The sequence below is a fragment of the Watersipora subatra genome, chromosome 10 (genome assembly GCF_963576615.1).
Source record: "Watersipora subatra chromosome 10, tzWatSuba1.1, whole genome shotgun sequence".
NCBI classification, from domain to species: Eukaryota; Metazoa; Bryozoa; class Gymnolaemata; order Cheilostomatida; family Watersiporidae; genus Watersipora; species Watersipora subatra.
Genome location: NC_088717.1, coordinates 58,131,011 through 58,147,009, shown reverse-complemented (window position 1 = coordinate 58,147,009; position 15,999 = coordinate 58,131,011). Strand labels below are relative to the sequence as shown.

General features: G+C 38.4%; 1 protein-coding gene across 1 annotated transcript in view; it reads left to right on the top strand.

Moving 5' to 3' along the window:
* The window catches only part of LOC137407266 (protein dachsous-like), a 66,512-nt gene that overhangs the window by 28,718 nt on the left and 21,795 nt on the right, over window positions 1-15,999 (top strand). Inside the window, exons 13-21 of the mRNA XM_068093873.1 lie at window positions 6,006-6,189; window positions 8,828-9,058; window positions 11,393-11,626; window positions 11,969-12,144; window positions 13,368-13,589; window positions 13,701-13,974; window positions 14,096-14,322; window positions 14,946-15,126; window positions 15,739-15,945. Of these exons, the coding sequence (XP_067949974.1) occupies window positions 6,006-6,189; window positions 8,828-9,058; window positions 11,393-11,626; window positions 11,969-12,144; window positions 13,368-13,589; window positions 13,701-13,974; window positions 14,096-14,322; window positions 14,946-15,126; window positions 15,739-15,945 (1,936 nt within the window). The remainder of the gene's footprint in view (window positions 1-6,005; window positions 6,190-8,827; window positions 9,059-11,392; window positions 11,627-11,968; window positions 12,145-13,367; window positions 13,590-13,700; window positions 13,975-14,095; window positions 14,323-14,945; window positions 15,127-15,738; window positions 15,946-15,999) is intronic.

Here is a 15,999-nt window from a genome sequence, read left to right as displayed (position 1 = left end):
TAGGCTATGGCATCGGAATAATTTAAATCACGATAATAAGAGCTTTTAGGACTATTTCTCTTGCACCCAAATATGATTAGCTTCTTTTATAAATCAACTTTCAAAATTTGGACATTAATTTGCTTTCAGTGTTTTTTCTTGTTTTGTCTCTCAGTTGCAACGAGGCGAGACTATTTTTAGCTTCACGGTGTGCTACAGATAGAACATAATCAACTGGTGATCATTATTTATATAGAGCCAAGCCCCGAGTTACGATGTCTTATAGTTTTTTCGCCACACGATGTGGTACACAAAGTTTTTCCGGGTCCTAGTTACGGCATTTCCTCGCCCTACGACATCAACAAAATGTCTCTCAAAATCCGGTCGGTGAGCTTCATATGTCGGAGTCATGAAGATGTCGATATGCTATTCGCCAAAATCTTTTCCACGATGCCTGAAAAAAATAGGATGCTCTCTCTTTCTCTCAGTTCCAGTTCGGCATTCTTCGCGTTTCGTAATGTTTGATGTTGCGTGAGTGAAACAATATCAAATTTATTTTGCATTTTATTGTTTATTATAATACTTACTATAAGCTTGAATTCATTATATATAACTATATGGCATTAATTTATTAATCACGGGTCCTAAGATTGATAATGATGTTAAAGGGAGAAGTAAAAAATAACTTGTACTTAGTAATGTTACATTTTATTGCAGATCATAACCACTAGATATACTAAAGTTACTGCAGGTAATTATAGTTAAAAGGTTAACATATTATTTTGTTACTAATTTTTAATATGTACAGTACGTATATAAAATTTTGAGGATTTTTACCAGAGGTGTTTGCATAAGATAATTACTATTGGTTCCTATACCCTTTTATTCGACATTTTAGCCTTCTGATCCCAATACCAGAACAAGTTAATGTCGTATGGCTGGTGTCCACTGTACTTGTAAAATGTTCAATATTAAGATCACATGCTTAGCTAAAATTTTGGCAGTTCAGTTTTGAATTCCAACTTGTAGTATCTTCTCTGTACTTTATAAGCGATGGTGTTATGGTGTCTGGTACTTGAGATTTGGGTGTTGTAATACGGTTTACTATGAGTTGCTGGGTCTCTTGCTTATTACACTTTGGATTAGCATTTTAGCGATCTGTGGAAGCATTTCAATGGGTGCAGAATGATTTCGCTCATGTTAACAAACCTAAACTCATTATGCAACAGATAAGAAGTGACAATTCCTCACGCAATGATGTTTTATTACTTTTGTTTTGCCGACCTAGATTTTTTGCTTTTCTATTAGGCCACTCGCTGTATCTCATGAATCGTCTTGGTTGTGGACAGGCCTCCCAGAAGACCAAAATGAAGCTTGCGCTCATCTGATAATTAATCCTAACTGTCGCTGCCCCTTTGGGATACCTCACACCCTTTCATGTAGTCTCCACGACATTCTTTTGTTATGTAGTCTTTTATGTCTCACCCAACGGACACCCTTTGGCTTGTGCAGATTTCAATGTCTCTCGTGAGGCCGTAGCGGATGACTCTGGCTAGCATCATCTTATTTCAATCGTAAACTGACTCACACTGCTCACACCTGCTACTGCCTGTCTTCTTTCTGATGGGTTGTCACTATTGTATGTCCATCTTACCTTCATGTCATAGCAAGTAATGTATGCATGCGATACTATTTTGTTGTAGAATTGTAGAATTGATTATAGGATTATGACGGGCAGGTATTTCTCAGCGACTGTTGGGTCCGATAGGTGCTAGGGCTATGTCTGCAATATGACTAAGGGCTAGTGAGGAATGAGAGAAATGCGCTCGTGAGAATGTCTATACCTCCTCAGATCACCGTATTCTTTTGGAAGATTATCCTTGCATTTGAAGTCAGTGTCTGCATAGTTGAAAGCCTCTTTTGTGTCTAGTATATTGTCAGCCACTTTATGTAACATGATTTCCTCGGTTCAGGTTGTCTGGCACTCTGCTATCTAACTATTCTGACTGCATTTATACATCTACTAACAGAGTTCACAAAAGCGGCTCGTTTGATTGTTTCACTTGAGAATATTTTGTTCGATTGTCTAAAGAACTATTCCGGGTAAGAAAATCATTGCCTGATCTAATCCTTTTTCTCTATTATGTGTGGTCAACTCCAAAGCCTTGTAAGCTCCCAAACATAATGAATGGTTGGATACAGAGTATGTCCTGTTGTTTTATCATGAAGACAAATAGAGCGGCTCTTTGTCATTCCCCACGCCAACTGCTCAATTGTAAAAGGCTATGGGCAACTTTAGCATTGAAAAGTTGATTACAGAGTTTTGTAATCGTTGAAAGCTCTCCATCAATAGAATCCTTTGAAATGGCTGGAGTCATTACCTTGAATTAGGCAATTCAAGCTTGTAGCAATTAATACAAAATGCTTTAATCTAAATATTTATTTGTCATGCAATTGGTTTCGTATTTTACAAGCTCCCACAGAATGCTCTTCAAGCCATATTGCCAGGCTTCCGCTCTCACAGCTCATGTAGTACAGAGGGAGTCGGTCCTCTGTTAGTAGGTGAATTGCATATTATATCTGTTTATCCAAAATCATCGGTGGTAGTCACTTAGTTTTCAACTAGGAGGCATGTCTCAGCAGGTCTCACGAAGACCCGTTTGTCATCTCCTGCTGATAGCTTGGTCAGGCGAGGAACTCAGAGCAAAGTGTTAAAACAATAAATGTGAGGAGTGCTGTTATAAAGCAGAGACTATTAGCGCTTTCTTTGCTAAAGATGCTGGGAAGTGTGTAAACTAGAAATTATGGTATCCATCCATCGCGAGAGCCACAATTAAATTTCAAAGTAGCCATGTAAATGGCATAAAATGTTTTTACATGAGATAATCTTTTTCACTCATACACCAGATCTCGGATAAGCACTCTTACATGGACTGCTATAAGTGAATAACAGGATTTATGCATAAAATTAGTAATTTTCTGTCTCAGTTTGCTTGTTGGTATGCTTCAGACTGACTTTTGTACACAAATAAAGAGTCAGGTGATCTTGTTGTATTGCTGTATCTTCAGTTTGTTACACACTGTGCGATTCTGAACCCTACTAAATTGAGTAAAGTCTGTAATATTTCGAGACCAGTTTTGACAGCATAATTCATATCAATATGTGCAAGTGTTCAACTTATATTATGAGTTGGTTTGCACTGAGTTATTCAATTTTATTCCAACTGCCATCACTACTTTGTGCTACCCATGATTTTGTATACTCAGCTCTCAAGTTGATTCAGTTTTTTCAAGTTTCATATTTACTTTGAAGGTGAAAATTATGTTGAATGCTGATAAAACATTATAAAGAGCGAATCTTGAATTTGTAGTTATACTGGCCGAATTGGCATTGCACTGGTAATAGAATAATTACCTAATAAATTTTAGTAACTTACCTGGAAAGCTAGGTCTTTACTAGAGTCTTTACTAAAACAATACCTGCATTTTGGGCCAGCTTAAAAATCGTTACTCATAATAGTCAACAGTGCTAGTTATTAACCCAAACAAACGCTTTAAGAGTATCTTAACCAATGTAATGACTATTTGCCCAATGAATCCATTGTCTTCCATGCATTTTAATGATTAAGTTCGCCGCCTCTAGATCTGGAGGTCTCAAGATCAAATCCAGTGCCGTGCAGATTTTTTATTGTTAGAATTTAATTGTTAAAACTGAACACAGAGTTTAACAAAAAGGCAAAATGACAAACACAGAGATTTATATATCCAGATGAGTGAGCCTTCGACTTGCTCATGGATGACGAGGTTTTTTTATCCATAATACTCTGAGTGGCTGGTTGGTCCTAAAACAGGTCATCTCGCAACAGTATATCCGTGTCTCTATCACTTCGTTTCCATTGTGCGGATTTGGAGTTGTGCGCTCGTTGAGATAAGTGTTTCAATGGACATACAAATGTTGCGGATTAACACGGGCTCTTTGTTAAAAAAGAGAACGGAGTTCTACATCTGATGTCATAGTCGCACACTCTCGTCTTATCAAATCGAAATAGGAATGACTAAAGTGTGAAAAGTGTTTAAAATTGAACAGCTTGTGTGGCATTTTCTTATGCGTCACTCGCAAGTGCCGTTTCCCCGTTCGCTTGAATCGTTCGATAAAGATTTGTGAGTAACAAAGCTCGATTGACTTGCTGGGAGTTGTCATTTCCTTCTTGTTGATGATGCGAACATGTGGATTGACTGCGTTATAAAAACACAGTCTATATTTACCTTTCTCAATATCGCAGGCTATTATAAGTCACCTGAATTATATTGACTGCGTTATAGAAACACAGTCTATATTTACCTTTTTCAATATCGCAGGCTATTATAAGTCACCTGAATTATATTGACTGCGTTATAGAAACACAGTCTATATTTACCTTTCTCAATATCGCAGGCTATTATAAGTCACCTGAATTATATTGACTGCGTTATAGAAACACAGTCTATATTTACCTTTCTCAATATCGCAGGCTATTATAAGTCACCTGAATTATATTGACTGCGTTATAGAAACACAGTCTATATTTACCTTTCTCAATATCGCAGGCTATTATAAGTCACCTGAATTATATTGACTGCGTTATGGAAACACAGTCTATATTTACCTTTCTCAATATCGCAGGCTATTATAAGTCACCTGAATTATATTGACTGCGTTATAGAAACATGGAGTATATTTACCTTTCTCAATATCGCAGGCTATTATAAGTCACCTGAATTATATTGGCTGCGTTATAGAAACATGGAGTATATTTACCTTTCTCAATATCGCAGGCTATTATAAGTCACCTGAATTATATTGACTGCGAATCAGTCCATGTTGTATCTTGTTGTTCTAATGATAGGAGTTATCATATCTACATAATTAGATACACGTATGCATTAAGGTTTGTATTTATGTATGTAAGCCGGAGAGCTTGTTCATATATACACATATTAGCATACCTTGTAGACCTATGATAACATAAGGATAAAATATCATGAGAACACAGCCTATATCGGTTGATCAATATGCTGCAATGTCTGCTCCCTCAAAATAATTGAATTTGATGCTCTGAGCAACCCATCTCTAGCAGTTATGTTTCTAACTGTCTGCGGTTCTGGTGCCTCTGACAGCGAGTGGTGAAGACTAGTAGTCTAGACAAATGGCAGCACCAACTGTTGCAGCTATTAGCAGATGTTATGAGATTGTACTAGAGGTGCATGTTAGACTGGAGATAGACAGTCACGCAAAGCCTCACTCCCACGTCGTTAGCAGCTAATTTACTTTAATGAGTAGAAAATACCTTACTTCGCTTCCTCATCCATCTGTTAGATCCGCGCTCACTAGACATTTGCAATTCTTTCTCAATTCTAAATAATTCCTTGCATTCTCAATACACTTCAGTAGAAATACAAAGCGTGCTTGAGAACTTTCGTAATTTTGAAAAACAGCACGTATTAAATCAAGTTAAACACCAATAACTCTTCAAAACTAGGCAGTGAGTTAAAAGTTCTAACGAGGTATAATATAGGTATTTTGTATCTTTTTCGTCAGGCTCAATTGTTGGTCGCCCACTTTTTACTTTGTGATTTGCTTGCTACACAGTTGTTCTCAGGGTTCAGCTAGGATCATAGCCGCTGCCTCTAGAAATACAAGAGTTCAAATGCATCTATCTACTGATGCGTTGGCCTTGATCTGCTGCCATCTCGCTGACATCTCGCATCTCAATACTGATTCTATTTCTAACCATGATTAGAATTTAAATAGTTGTAATAAAACTTAACTTATTGAACTTTGAGTGGCATGAAGCTTACGCAGCAGATAGGTCAGCGGAGAAATGCTGCCCTTAGATGAACTTTAGACGCGCACTTGTTATACGCAATCCAGTCATCATATACTAATCAGCGGGCTTGATGTAAATTCGTGCACCAGTCTGGAACCGGTTATAGCCGGTGAATCAAACCTGGTTTTCCTGATTTTACGGTGTATTCTATTTTTCTAGGTAACTGCCACTGATAACGACTGTGGATCCAGCTCTGCGGTGACATACTCTCTTAGGGCTCCTGGAATTGTGCCCCCTCCTCAGTTTGCCATTAACCATCAGACAGGACTTATAACGCTCGCCTCAAAGCTAGACTATGAATCTACAAAAGTGCATGAGTTTCCAGTAATGGCTACAGATGCAGGTACTTGAGCATGCAATACTTGAAGTCATTGTGGGGACATGAAGTTTATCAATTTGTGTTTAGGTGCCACAAACAAGAGACAAGGAGTCTTCTGGTAAAGGAGTGATTTATTGTGTGTTTATAAAATAAACTGTGGCAATGACAAAACAAGACACAACAATGTACTGGATAGAGGCTAATATGGGTCCATTAAATCTTTGAATCAGCCCTGCCACCCAGATGAATAACGGGGCTATGAATGGAGCAGCCTCCCGATCACATTACTGTATCAGTTTCAACAATAGCCTTGTGTCAGCTTTGTTTGCTGTGTAAATATGCTGGCTAATTGAGTATTGGCTTGTAGGCACTGCGCACAGCATTCTGGGAAGTCTTTCCACCATACATGTGGTTAGGCAGTACCTAAAAAGCAACGATATAAGTCACTTTTAAGTTTTTTTGAGGCGACTATTCTGAGATTATGCCCACCCTTTCTTGACATCAAGCTGCAATGCTTTTGGTTCAAGCTGTTAGTGAGGCTTATCTATAATGATGCCAATAGGCTCTGATCTCCCTTAAAGAATATGTTTTACCATTTCAATTGGTACCTCATGTTTTCAGTTAAGAAATTTTCTAAGTCTCTAACCTTTAGTCGATCGATGGAGTATTTAAAAAATGCTGACAGCAGTGTATTTCTACTGATATCGAATTATTCTGTAGTGCACTGCATGCTCGATATTTTAACTGACTCACTCCGCTGCCCTCGACAGGCTGACTAGGTGGTCGGTTGAGGCAATTTACTGTGTACTTAATTAACAGAATGTTAAATTTTTCTCACAGTTGGCATCGTGACAGCTGTAGTTGTTTACTAGCGTATCTGAGTATAGCAAACTCTACGCTAGCCATCTTAGCTAGGAAACGAGGAGAGGAAGTGTCATCATCAGTGTTGCTCATTACTATGCATAATAAGCGTTTTTAATTGACAGGCATCTGATTACAGGCTCTGCGCTGTCAGGACTTAGGTGTTTTACTGTAGGAAGGTGTTTTACTGTAGGAAGGTGTTTCACTGTAGGAAGGTGTTTTACTGTAGGAAGGTGTTTTACTGTAGTAAAGTTAAGTCTATGTCTAAGGTATTAGGGTTAGGCATTATGGTAAAGATGGTTTTAGGGCTAGACAAGTATTAGGGTTAAACAGGTATCTGGGCTGGACAGGTATCTGGGTTAAAAAGATATCTGGGTTAGACAGTATCTTTGTTGGACAGATAGAGGACAACCTATGCTGACCATCCCGGCTTGCTGGATGGTCTGAGCTTAGCAATGAGCAGAAAATGTTCTAATGGGCAAGTGGTGTTTAGGTGAATCACTTGCGTAAACGAACCGAACTGGCTCTCTTCAGAGTTGGTATTCTTTTATTGCACGGAGCTGTGTCATTTTGTGGCATTTTGTGCTTTTTGGAAGGCTTTACATACAATAGTGTTATATGCTGCGAATTTTTGAGCTTCGAAGTTGCGGTTTTGATCGTAGGAATGAAGAGGTCGAATTTACATGATACGCAGGAGTGGTCGCACCACTCGCAATTATTCGTAGCTGATGAGTTTACGCGCTACGAAGAAATTGTCGGACAACTCCGCGTATTCTACACTAGTCTGTTGCGCTTTTATCTACAACGGGCGGATAATTTATATCGTGACTGGCACTCCTAAAATACGTCTAATGTCAAACGTCAATGTCAAAGCGTGTAAGAAATCTTTCTTTAAATTTCGAAATTAATATTTTTTTATTTTGAAGAAAATATTGTTAAAACACATGCATTAAAACAGAGATGTTGTGAGGACGTCACTAATGAAAACTATGAAAATCCAACCTCTAATCGCAAAGATTTGTTTAATAATACGAATATTGATGTTTACATGATACGCAGTACTTCGTTGCTGTTACGATGTTTTCAAAAATACCCCCCTTGAAACGGAGGTTCGAATCGCTTCAAAGATTTAAAGATTCGACGTTTTGAACCATTTACATGCTATGAAGATGAAAAATACGACAAAACTTCGTAGCGTGTAACACTAGTGATAGCCCATGATATCAGACATGACACCAGTTGGAAACTTCTACCAGTAACCCAATAAGAAATGCGTTAGGGCACTTATTCTCTCCCTTAGCAATCCAGGTCAAAATGATATAGCAAACCATCCCTCTGCGGAAGCCATAGGGTTTAGAAGCTAACTACAACTAAGTAGGACAAATAAACAGACCATCTAAAATTGGCGATGTCCTACCGCAATCGCCAGATTTGTATATATTTGTGAGCGGTTGATAAACACTCCAGTCAGGCTCGATTGCCAGCTGCCACGCTTGTGTCAACATGTCCTATGAGAGAACCGACTCCTTATATTCCAAAAACTGTCAGCCTATCTGATAGCAGGCTTATATATGAGTAACTCAGTCTAGCCATAGAGTCATCAGGTCTACTGATTCTAAATAGGATATCAAATGATTCAATATTACAATTTATAATCAAAATATATCAAGTTTTTATTTTTAAATATCTAAAGCAGTTGTTGTTGGAAATCAGACAATTTTTTCCTTTAGTTGTTCATATTTGTAGATCAATGATGACTTTGTGGTAAAAGACTAAATAATTTTATGTATTTTGGTTGAAGGTGGACAAATGGTATCGGTGAATGTCAAGGTCACGGTGACAGATGCTAATGACAATGCCCCAATCTTCTATCCACTCGACTATGTAGGGAATGTCAGGCTCGATAATCAAATAGGCGACCCAATTGTTGTTGTGGAGGCCACCGATGCTGACAGTGGAATGCTGGGAAACGTCAGTTACTTTGTAGCTGGTGGAAATGGTAGCAGCTATTTTGGAATCGACCAACATTCTGGTATGTTTGATGGCAGGTTTGATATGGTGCATGTCTTATCGTTGTATGGCTAGTGCTGCCGTGTGATGTTTGGCCGATATGGTGGCTTGAAATGAGAGTTTATCGTCTGCTCCAACTCGTCTATGTGTTAGTCGATCCTTATAGATGGACTTACACAAAACTTTAGTAGATTTTATTAAAAGTTATCGGTATTTTTTATCACTTGTGATTGTTTCTGATGTTTAAAGGTTGACTTGCAGCAAAATTCACATTACAGTTATTTGGGATCAAAAGATTCACCATGTCTTACTCTGTTGTGTTGTAGGTGCCAAATATGTGGAAATGTGATTACAAGCTCTTAAAAGCTCAAAAATGAAAAGCCGCCGTAGATTGGAATCTCTTTATTTCTCTGACGTATTCATTACAGTTTGGTTATCGTCTTGTCACGTGATGTTCTCACGTGAATTGAAAGGCCAATAAAAAGCTCAATATAAACTTATCGTAGCGCAAGTTTATGACAAACACTTTGGGTTTTACTGAAGACCCCGTATCAAATATAGATGCTCGCTATTTTACAGTTTTGTTTCGGCATTATTCAATCGTCAAGTCGTAATCTGATTACGTGACCCAATACTTCGCAAATAATTTTTGCAGCACTTTTCGATTATCACAGGTGACCAACAGGCTCGTCATGATTATCAGACAATGATATGTACTCTATCAAGGTAAGTTTAAAAAGTTTAACGATTTTTTACGGTAAGTTATAAGATATCAGTGCTAAAAGTGACAGCATTACAATGACGATAAAACAGACGCGTAAGAACAATAGTCATGGTTTTATTGAATGCGTGAAGTATATTTGCGAAAATATTTCGACAAATGAGGTTGCATGAAAGTGTAAACAGAAACCATCCTGTAACAACTACGTCCCATTTGAGCCGTTTAGGAAAGCGAATCCAAACTACGGCGGTCTCGTGTGGCTGCGATTAGATGTTCGTTTTTTTTTGCTTTTAAGAGCTTGTAATCACATTCCCATATATTTTTCACCTACAATACAACAGAGTAAGACATGGTAAATCTTTTGATACCAAATAACTGTAATGTGAATTTTGTTGCAAGTCAACCTTTAAGGTAATCGGACTGCCAGGATGTTTCAAGATTAAAATCGACAAAACTTGATCGCGGCTAAAACGCTCAAAAGAAAATTACCGTACTTTTTGGACTATTAGCCGCTACTTTTTTCTGATGATTTGAGACATGCGGCTTATATAAGGGTGCGGCTATTCTGTGGCTTTTTCTTTGACCGCTATGGCGCATTAACCAGAATCTCCGGTTAGTGCGCCTCTAGCGGTGAAATAAAAAACGAAACAATGCCTAACGGTACTGTTCCATTAGGCACTAGGTTAAAAAGCGTCAGTTAATACGAAACAGTGCCGTTAGACACTGTTCCGTTTTAAACAGCGAAGTTGCTGCCGCGTTAAGCACCGTCCTGAGTTCTACGGCTTATACAAAGATGCGGCTTATGTATTGTTTTATTATCATTTTTTGGAAAATAAAGCAGATGCGGCTTATATAGGGGTGCGGTTTATAGTCCGAAAAGTACGGTATGTGCCGAAGTGACATCACTAGGTGCACGGCTGCCTGTCTCTCTCATTATTGATATCAGTGTTATATATAGATATCAGTGTTATATATAGATATCAGTGTTATATATTAATATCAGTGTTATATATAGATATCAGTGTTATATATTGATATCAGTGTTATATATAGATATCTGTGTTATATATAGATATCAGTGTTATATATAGATATCAATGTTATATATAGATATCAGTGTTATATATAAATATCAGTGTTATATATAGATATTAGTGTTATATATAGATATATATATAAAGATATTGTGTTCAAGTTGCACGTTACATGTTTCTATTCTGTCGGCTTCTATGCTGAAGTGCGACTATAGGCGTCATAATCGCACATTCACTTGAATCCAAGCGTTTTAACCGTTATCAAGTTTTGCCGATTTTAATCCTGTAACATCCTGGCAATCAGATCACCTCAAACATCAAAAACAATCGCAAGTGATAGAAAAATACTGATACTTTCTGATAAACTCTACTAAAACTGTGTGTTAGTCAGCCTTTAGTGGTAAGTTTTGGTGTTCATAATTTACAATGCCATGCAGCAGTAAGATTATGCATTTGAAGAGTTGACCAAATCTACATTGGGCCATGGGCCATGTTACACTCCGCAGTCAAGACTCTTTCGCATACTTAAGTTAGGGATGACTACTTGAGCAGTCAGCTGATCTCTACCCGCTATACGAGCCAGTTTTGACACTCGTTACAGGCACAGTCACATTAGCGAGTGCTCTTCCACCCTCTCCTCCTCTCCTCTACACATTGGTCATATCGGCGAGAGATGGGCGTGACTCACCCTCCCTGGTGCCAGCCAATGTCGAAATCACAGTCATCACCAACTCCGAGTCAGCGCCACTGTTCTCTCTTCAGCTTTATCAGTTCTCTGTAGCTGAGAACTCTGCTGAAGACGAAATAGTCGGAACTGTAATGGCAGACATTCAAGGTTAGTGTAGGAACCTTCAGAGCATATTCAATTGAGATGTAACAATATAATAGGGCCCCTAGGGAATCTTTAGATGTAATCTGGTCAGTGTTTCTTTTTATAAGAGTATTTGGCATGCGTAGAGAAAGTAGCTATGTCACCTAACTAGATTACAGGTTATGGACTTGAAGCGCTGTATTCTCCCATTTGTTGGAATCTCTGGATTCATTGAATCATCAGTTTATTCCTGTTGGATGATCCTAACTGCTTTTAATTAGCATACATAATTCAAACCTACATAAACCGCATTCTTCTGAAATCATGATGTTAACTACTAACTAAAGCTATATTCCATTGTAACAGGTGAGGACTCAGGAATTGTGTACACAATATTCTCTGGTGACCGCCTTGGCTACTTCTCGATGGGAGCTTCAACCGGCCGTATTTTGACCACCGGGGTGCCCACTGACCACGAGCGGTTTGCGTATATTATCCTCAACATTAGAGCTGAGAAGAACGGAGTCTTTGGGAATGCACAGGTATCTGAATATTTGCTGCGCTACCGGGCTCTAGCTAATCACTCGCTCAATTACCGTCTGTTGATCTAGACCAATTTGGTCATCATAGTAGCATGGAAAAATTTATCTCGATTGTGCTAAGTCAAAGAACTATTTCAGAAGGAACCTTGCTAGATTAGTAAGAAAGAACTAGTTGGACCTCATGGATATTTTTTGCTTTTTTAATAACAAAAATTCATCGTTAGCCTAATCTTGAATTTTGAAAAAAATAGTTTGTGCGAAAATTTACACCAATCTCCATTATCATTTCATTACCTATTGGGCCTCATGCTAACAGTTTCTTGCCTATTACGTGAGAGAATTAGAATCTTCATCTCCTATTATCACAATAACCTATATATATATTGACACTTTATTATATATTATATCTTCACACTATATTATATATTTAGACTTTATTATCTCTTTACACTATATTATATGTTATATTTTTTCACTACATTGTACATCATATAATAACACTATATTGTACATCATATAATCACACTATATTGAAATGGTACACTGCGTAAGCTTTCCAGGTTATTGCTCTTCACATGACCTTGGTCACCCTTATATATGGAGGTATTATGATTGCTGTTTTAAAACAAGAGCAGATGACTCTTTAAGACTGTTATGAGCGCTGCAGGTAAATCTATCTTATATATTATAATTAATATTACATCTTCTATAACATCTGTCTAGGTTTTATATAGTGGGCTCATTTAACCTGCTCAGAGTAGATTTTATATCTTTAGTGGTAATACACATTAATCGCATGCAAATGCTGTTCTTCCTTTGGCACTCACCAGCAGCCCTCGCCTTGGGGTCTAGAATGCCTTACCTGCAAACAACCGTTTGGGTTTCAAATCCCAAAAATGCCATCGGTGGTGACAGGAATGCCATCCACCCTTAAGTTGCTCTCTACAAGTGGGCATGTCTCCAGTTGTAGAGGTTCTCTTACTACTGAACCTACACATGTCGAGCTATGATCACAGGCTATGATCACAGGCTATGATCACAGAGACATCACAGCATCTGCTAAGCAGTTATCATACTCCATCTTCGAGGAATTGCGCGCAAACATGTTTGGGAATAAAAGTTTTTTGTTCAATGTGCAAGTGATTACTGATAGCTTTTTACCACAGTAAGTGCTCTGAAGTTGTGTGTAGCGAAACAGAAAGTCTGAGAGAACTATTTTGCAGGTAAATGTCACCATTTCCGACATCAATGATAATAAACCGGAGTTTCTGAGCTCAGCAGCCGTTCTGCACGTGTCAGAGAGTACAGATATAGATGAGAGGCTCTACACTGTACAGGCTTTTGATCGAGACTCCGGCATCAATGGCCAGGTCCAGTATCAACTCAACTTCAATGCTGACCAGACCTTTCATATTGACCCTGACACTGGCATCTTCAAACTACAGGTAGGTCTTGGGCATGGTTTTTAGTAATTCCATCAAACACTGTTTGCCGGTCTAGCGTAATTGGATATGTTATACCATATAATATTATATATATAATTGTGTTTTTGCCAGAAATCCCTTGATTATGAGACTCGCAGAAGCTATGCCCTGCAAGTAGAAGCATCTGACGGTGGCACTCCCCAGCAGACAAACACCCTCAACATCTCTGTATTGGTAGGAGATGTGAATGATAACCCTCCCGTATTCAGCTCTGATGAATATGACTTTAGCCTCGGGGAACTTGCCCCTGTGCTCACAAGGTTGGGGTCTGTAAACGCCACAGATAGAGACAGCGGATTGAATGCTCGGATCCAGTACCATATTCAGGAGAATGAGACTAACTTTGGTGAGTACATCAGGCCTTTTTTTGGCCACAGCAACAACTGGCTCTTCGTGAATAATTGTATTTGGATACAGTGCAGGTGGAACAGGTTTTTGGTATTTTGATACTAAATCTGTATTTGTAGGTATATACCCCACAACTGGAATTCTTTATAATGAGGTCTCCTTCAGCCAGCTGGAGGAGAGGTCGGTGTTCACATTGACTGTAGTCGCCGTGGACCAGGGAGCGCAGAGCCGCAGTGCCACTGCCACCGTTAGAATCAGTATTGTAGATGAGAATGACAACATACCTATTTTCTCCATGCCAGTATTTGAGCTCAGGGTCCTCGAGGGTACTCTTACTGGACAAAAGGTAAGAAAACACTAATCTGCTGTGTGAGTATTTTAAATATTTCTGTTTGTGTGTTGTGATACAGTTAGATGAGCCTGAGGCTAGAATTGAGAGTCAGTTTGCTGATTAGATCTGTGGAAAGGATTATGCAGTATGAGGAACAGATGACATCTCCAAATTTAACAGCTCTACACAATGTAGAGTTGATATCTACACAGTTTAGATATCAACTCAACACAGAGTAGATGTCAACTCTACATGGTGTAGAGTTGACATCTACGCTGTATTGAGTTGATATCTACACAGTGTTGAGTTGATATCTAGACAGTGTTGAGTTGATATCTACACAGTGTTTAGTTGATATCTACACAGTGTTTAGTTGATATCTACACAGTGTTGAGTTGATATCTACACAGTGTAGATTCAACTCTACACTGTGTAGGTATTAACTTTATCGTGTGGTTCTACTAACAGAGAATAAATATGATAGTACATTTTAAGTTGTGATAGTTCTATGAGAAGATCTTTGACAGTAAATGATTTTATGTGTTGTATCCGTCTGCTTTAAGCCTTTGCAATTGTCTTGAGCTTCAAGCATTCACATGTTAGGAATCGTCTTTCCGTAAATTTGTGTGATTTTGTAGGTAGGAACTGTGTCGGCAACTGACAGGGATGCAGGAATTAACTCCCAACTTTCCTATAGCTTTCCTTCACATGTTACTGCCTTCCGCATTGACTCGCTCTCTGGCAATGTGTATGTTAATGGTCCTCTAGACAGGGAGAGGCAATCCTTCTACGAGTTTGAAGTTTATGTCACTGACACAGGTGATTTTATTCGTCTAAATTTGTTTCTCTGATATCGTTGGTATCCTTAAAAGCATATACCATCTATAGCATTTTAGAGTCCTGAAGCGAATCAGTCATGATGGTATAGTTGACTGTATCATGAGAGGATAACTCTTAGTTCATTCATTTTTCAATCTACACGCATAACGTTAACAAATGCTCATTACACTTGAGACTGCAGTGATAATCATTCTGGATATAGTTATTCATAGCAACTTACAGCTTTTGAAAAGCATTTCATGGCAACAGTATCATCATTACTTGGGGTGTAATCAGTATCCTGTCAGGGTTGTCTATCCTTGTTAATGTAAATCCCTTTCCCTATCAGAGAAAGTATTGCACTAGAAAAGTTACTAGAAAACTGTTACTTAGCAACTTCTGTTACTATTGTGGATAGATATCTAGTGGAGAGATATTTTGAGTGATTCATTTATAAATGAAATGTAGATAGGTAAAACTAAGGCTATGAGGGTACCTCTTTGTTCTGATTCGGCACCGTAATAAACTTGAGTTGCCTCTAGTTGATAATGTATTGAGAATGAGTAGAAAGGATCATGTTTGGAAATGTTGACCGTTGCCTCCTCTACGTAGGACATCAACCGAAGAGCGCCGTAGCCGTCGTGACGGTTATGGTTGAAGACCTTAATGACAATGCACCCAGGTTTAGCAACGTTGAGAACGGAGTTATCCGCGGTTATGTCTATGAGAACAAGGACAACAACTCTCTGATTGTGCATGTTACCGCTACAGATGCCGATGAGGGTGACAATAGTCGAGTTTCTTATTCAATAGTGGGAGGTGAGATTGGGCTTCATTATTGTTGATTAGTTTTTTTTTCATTTCTTACTTTCA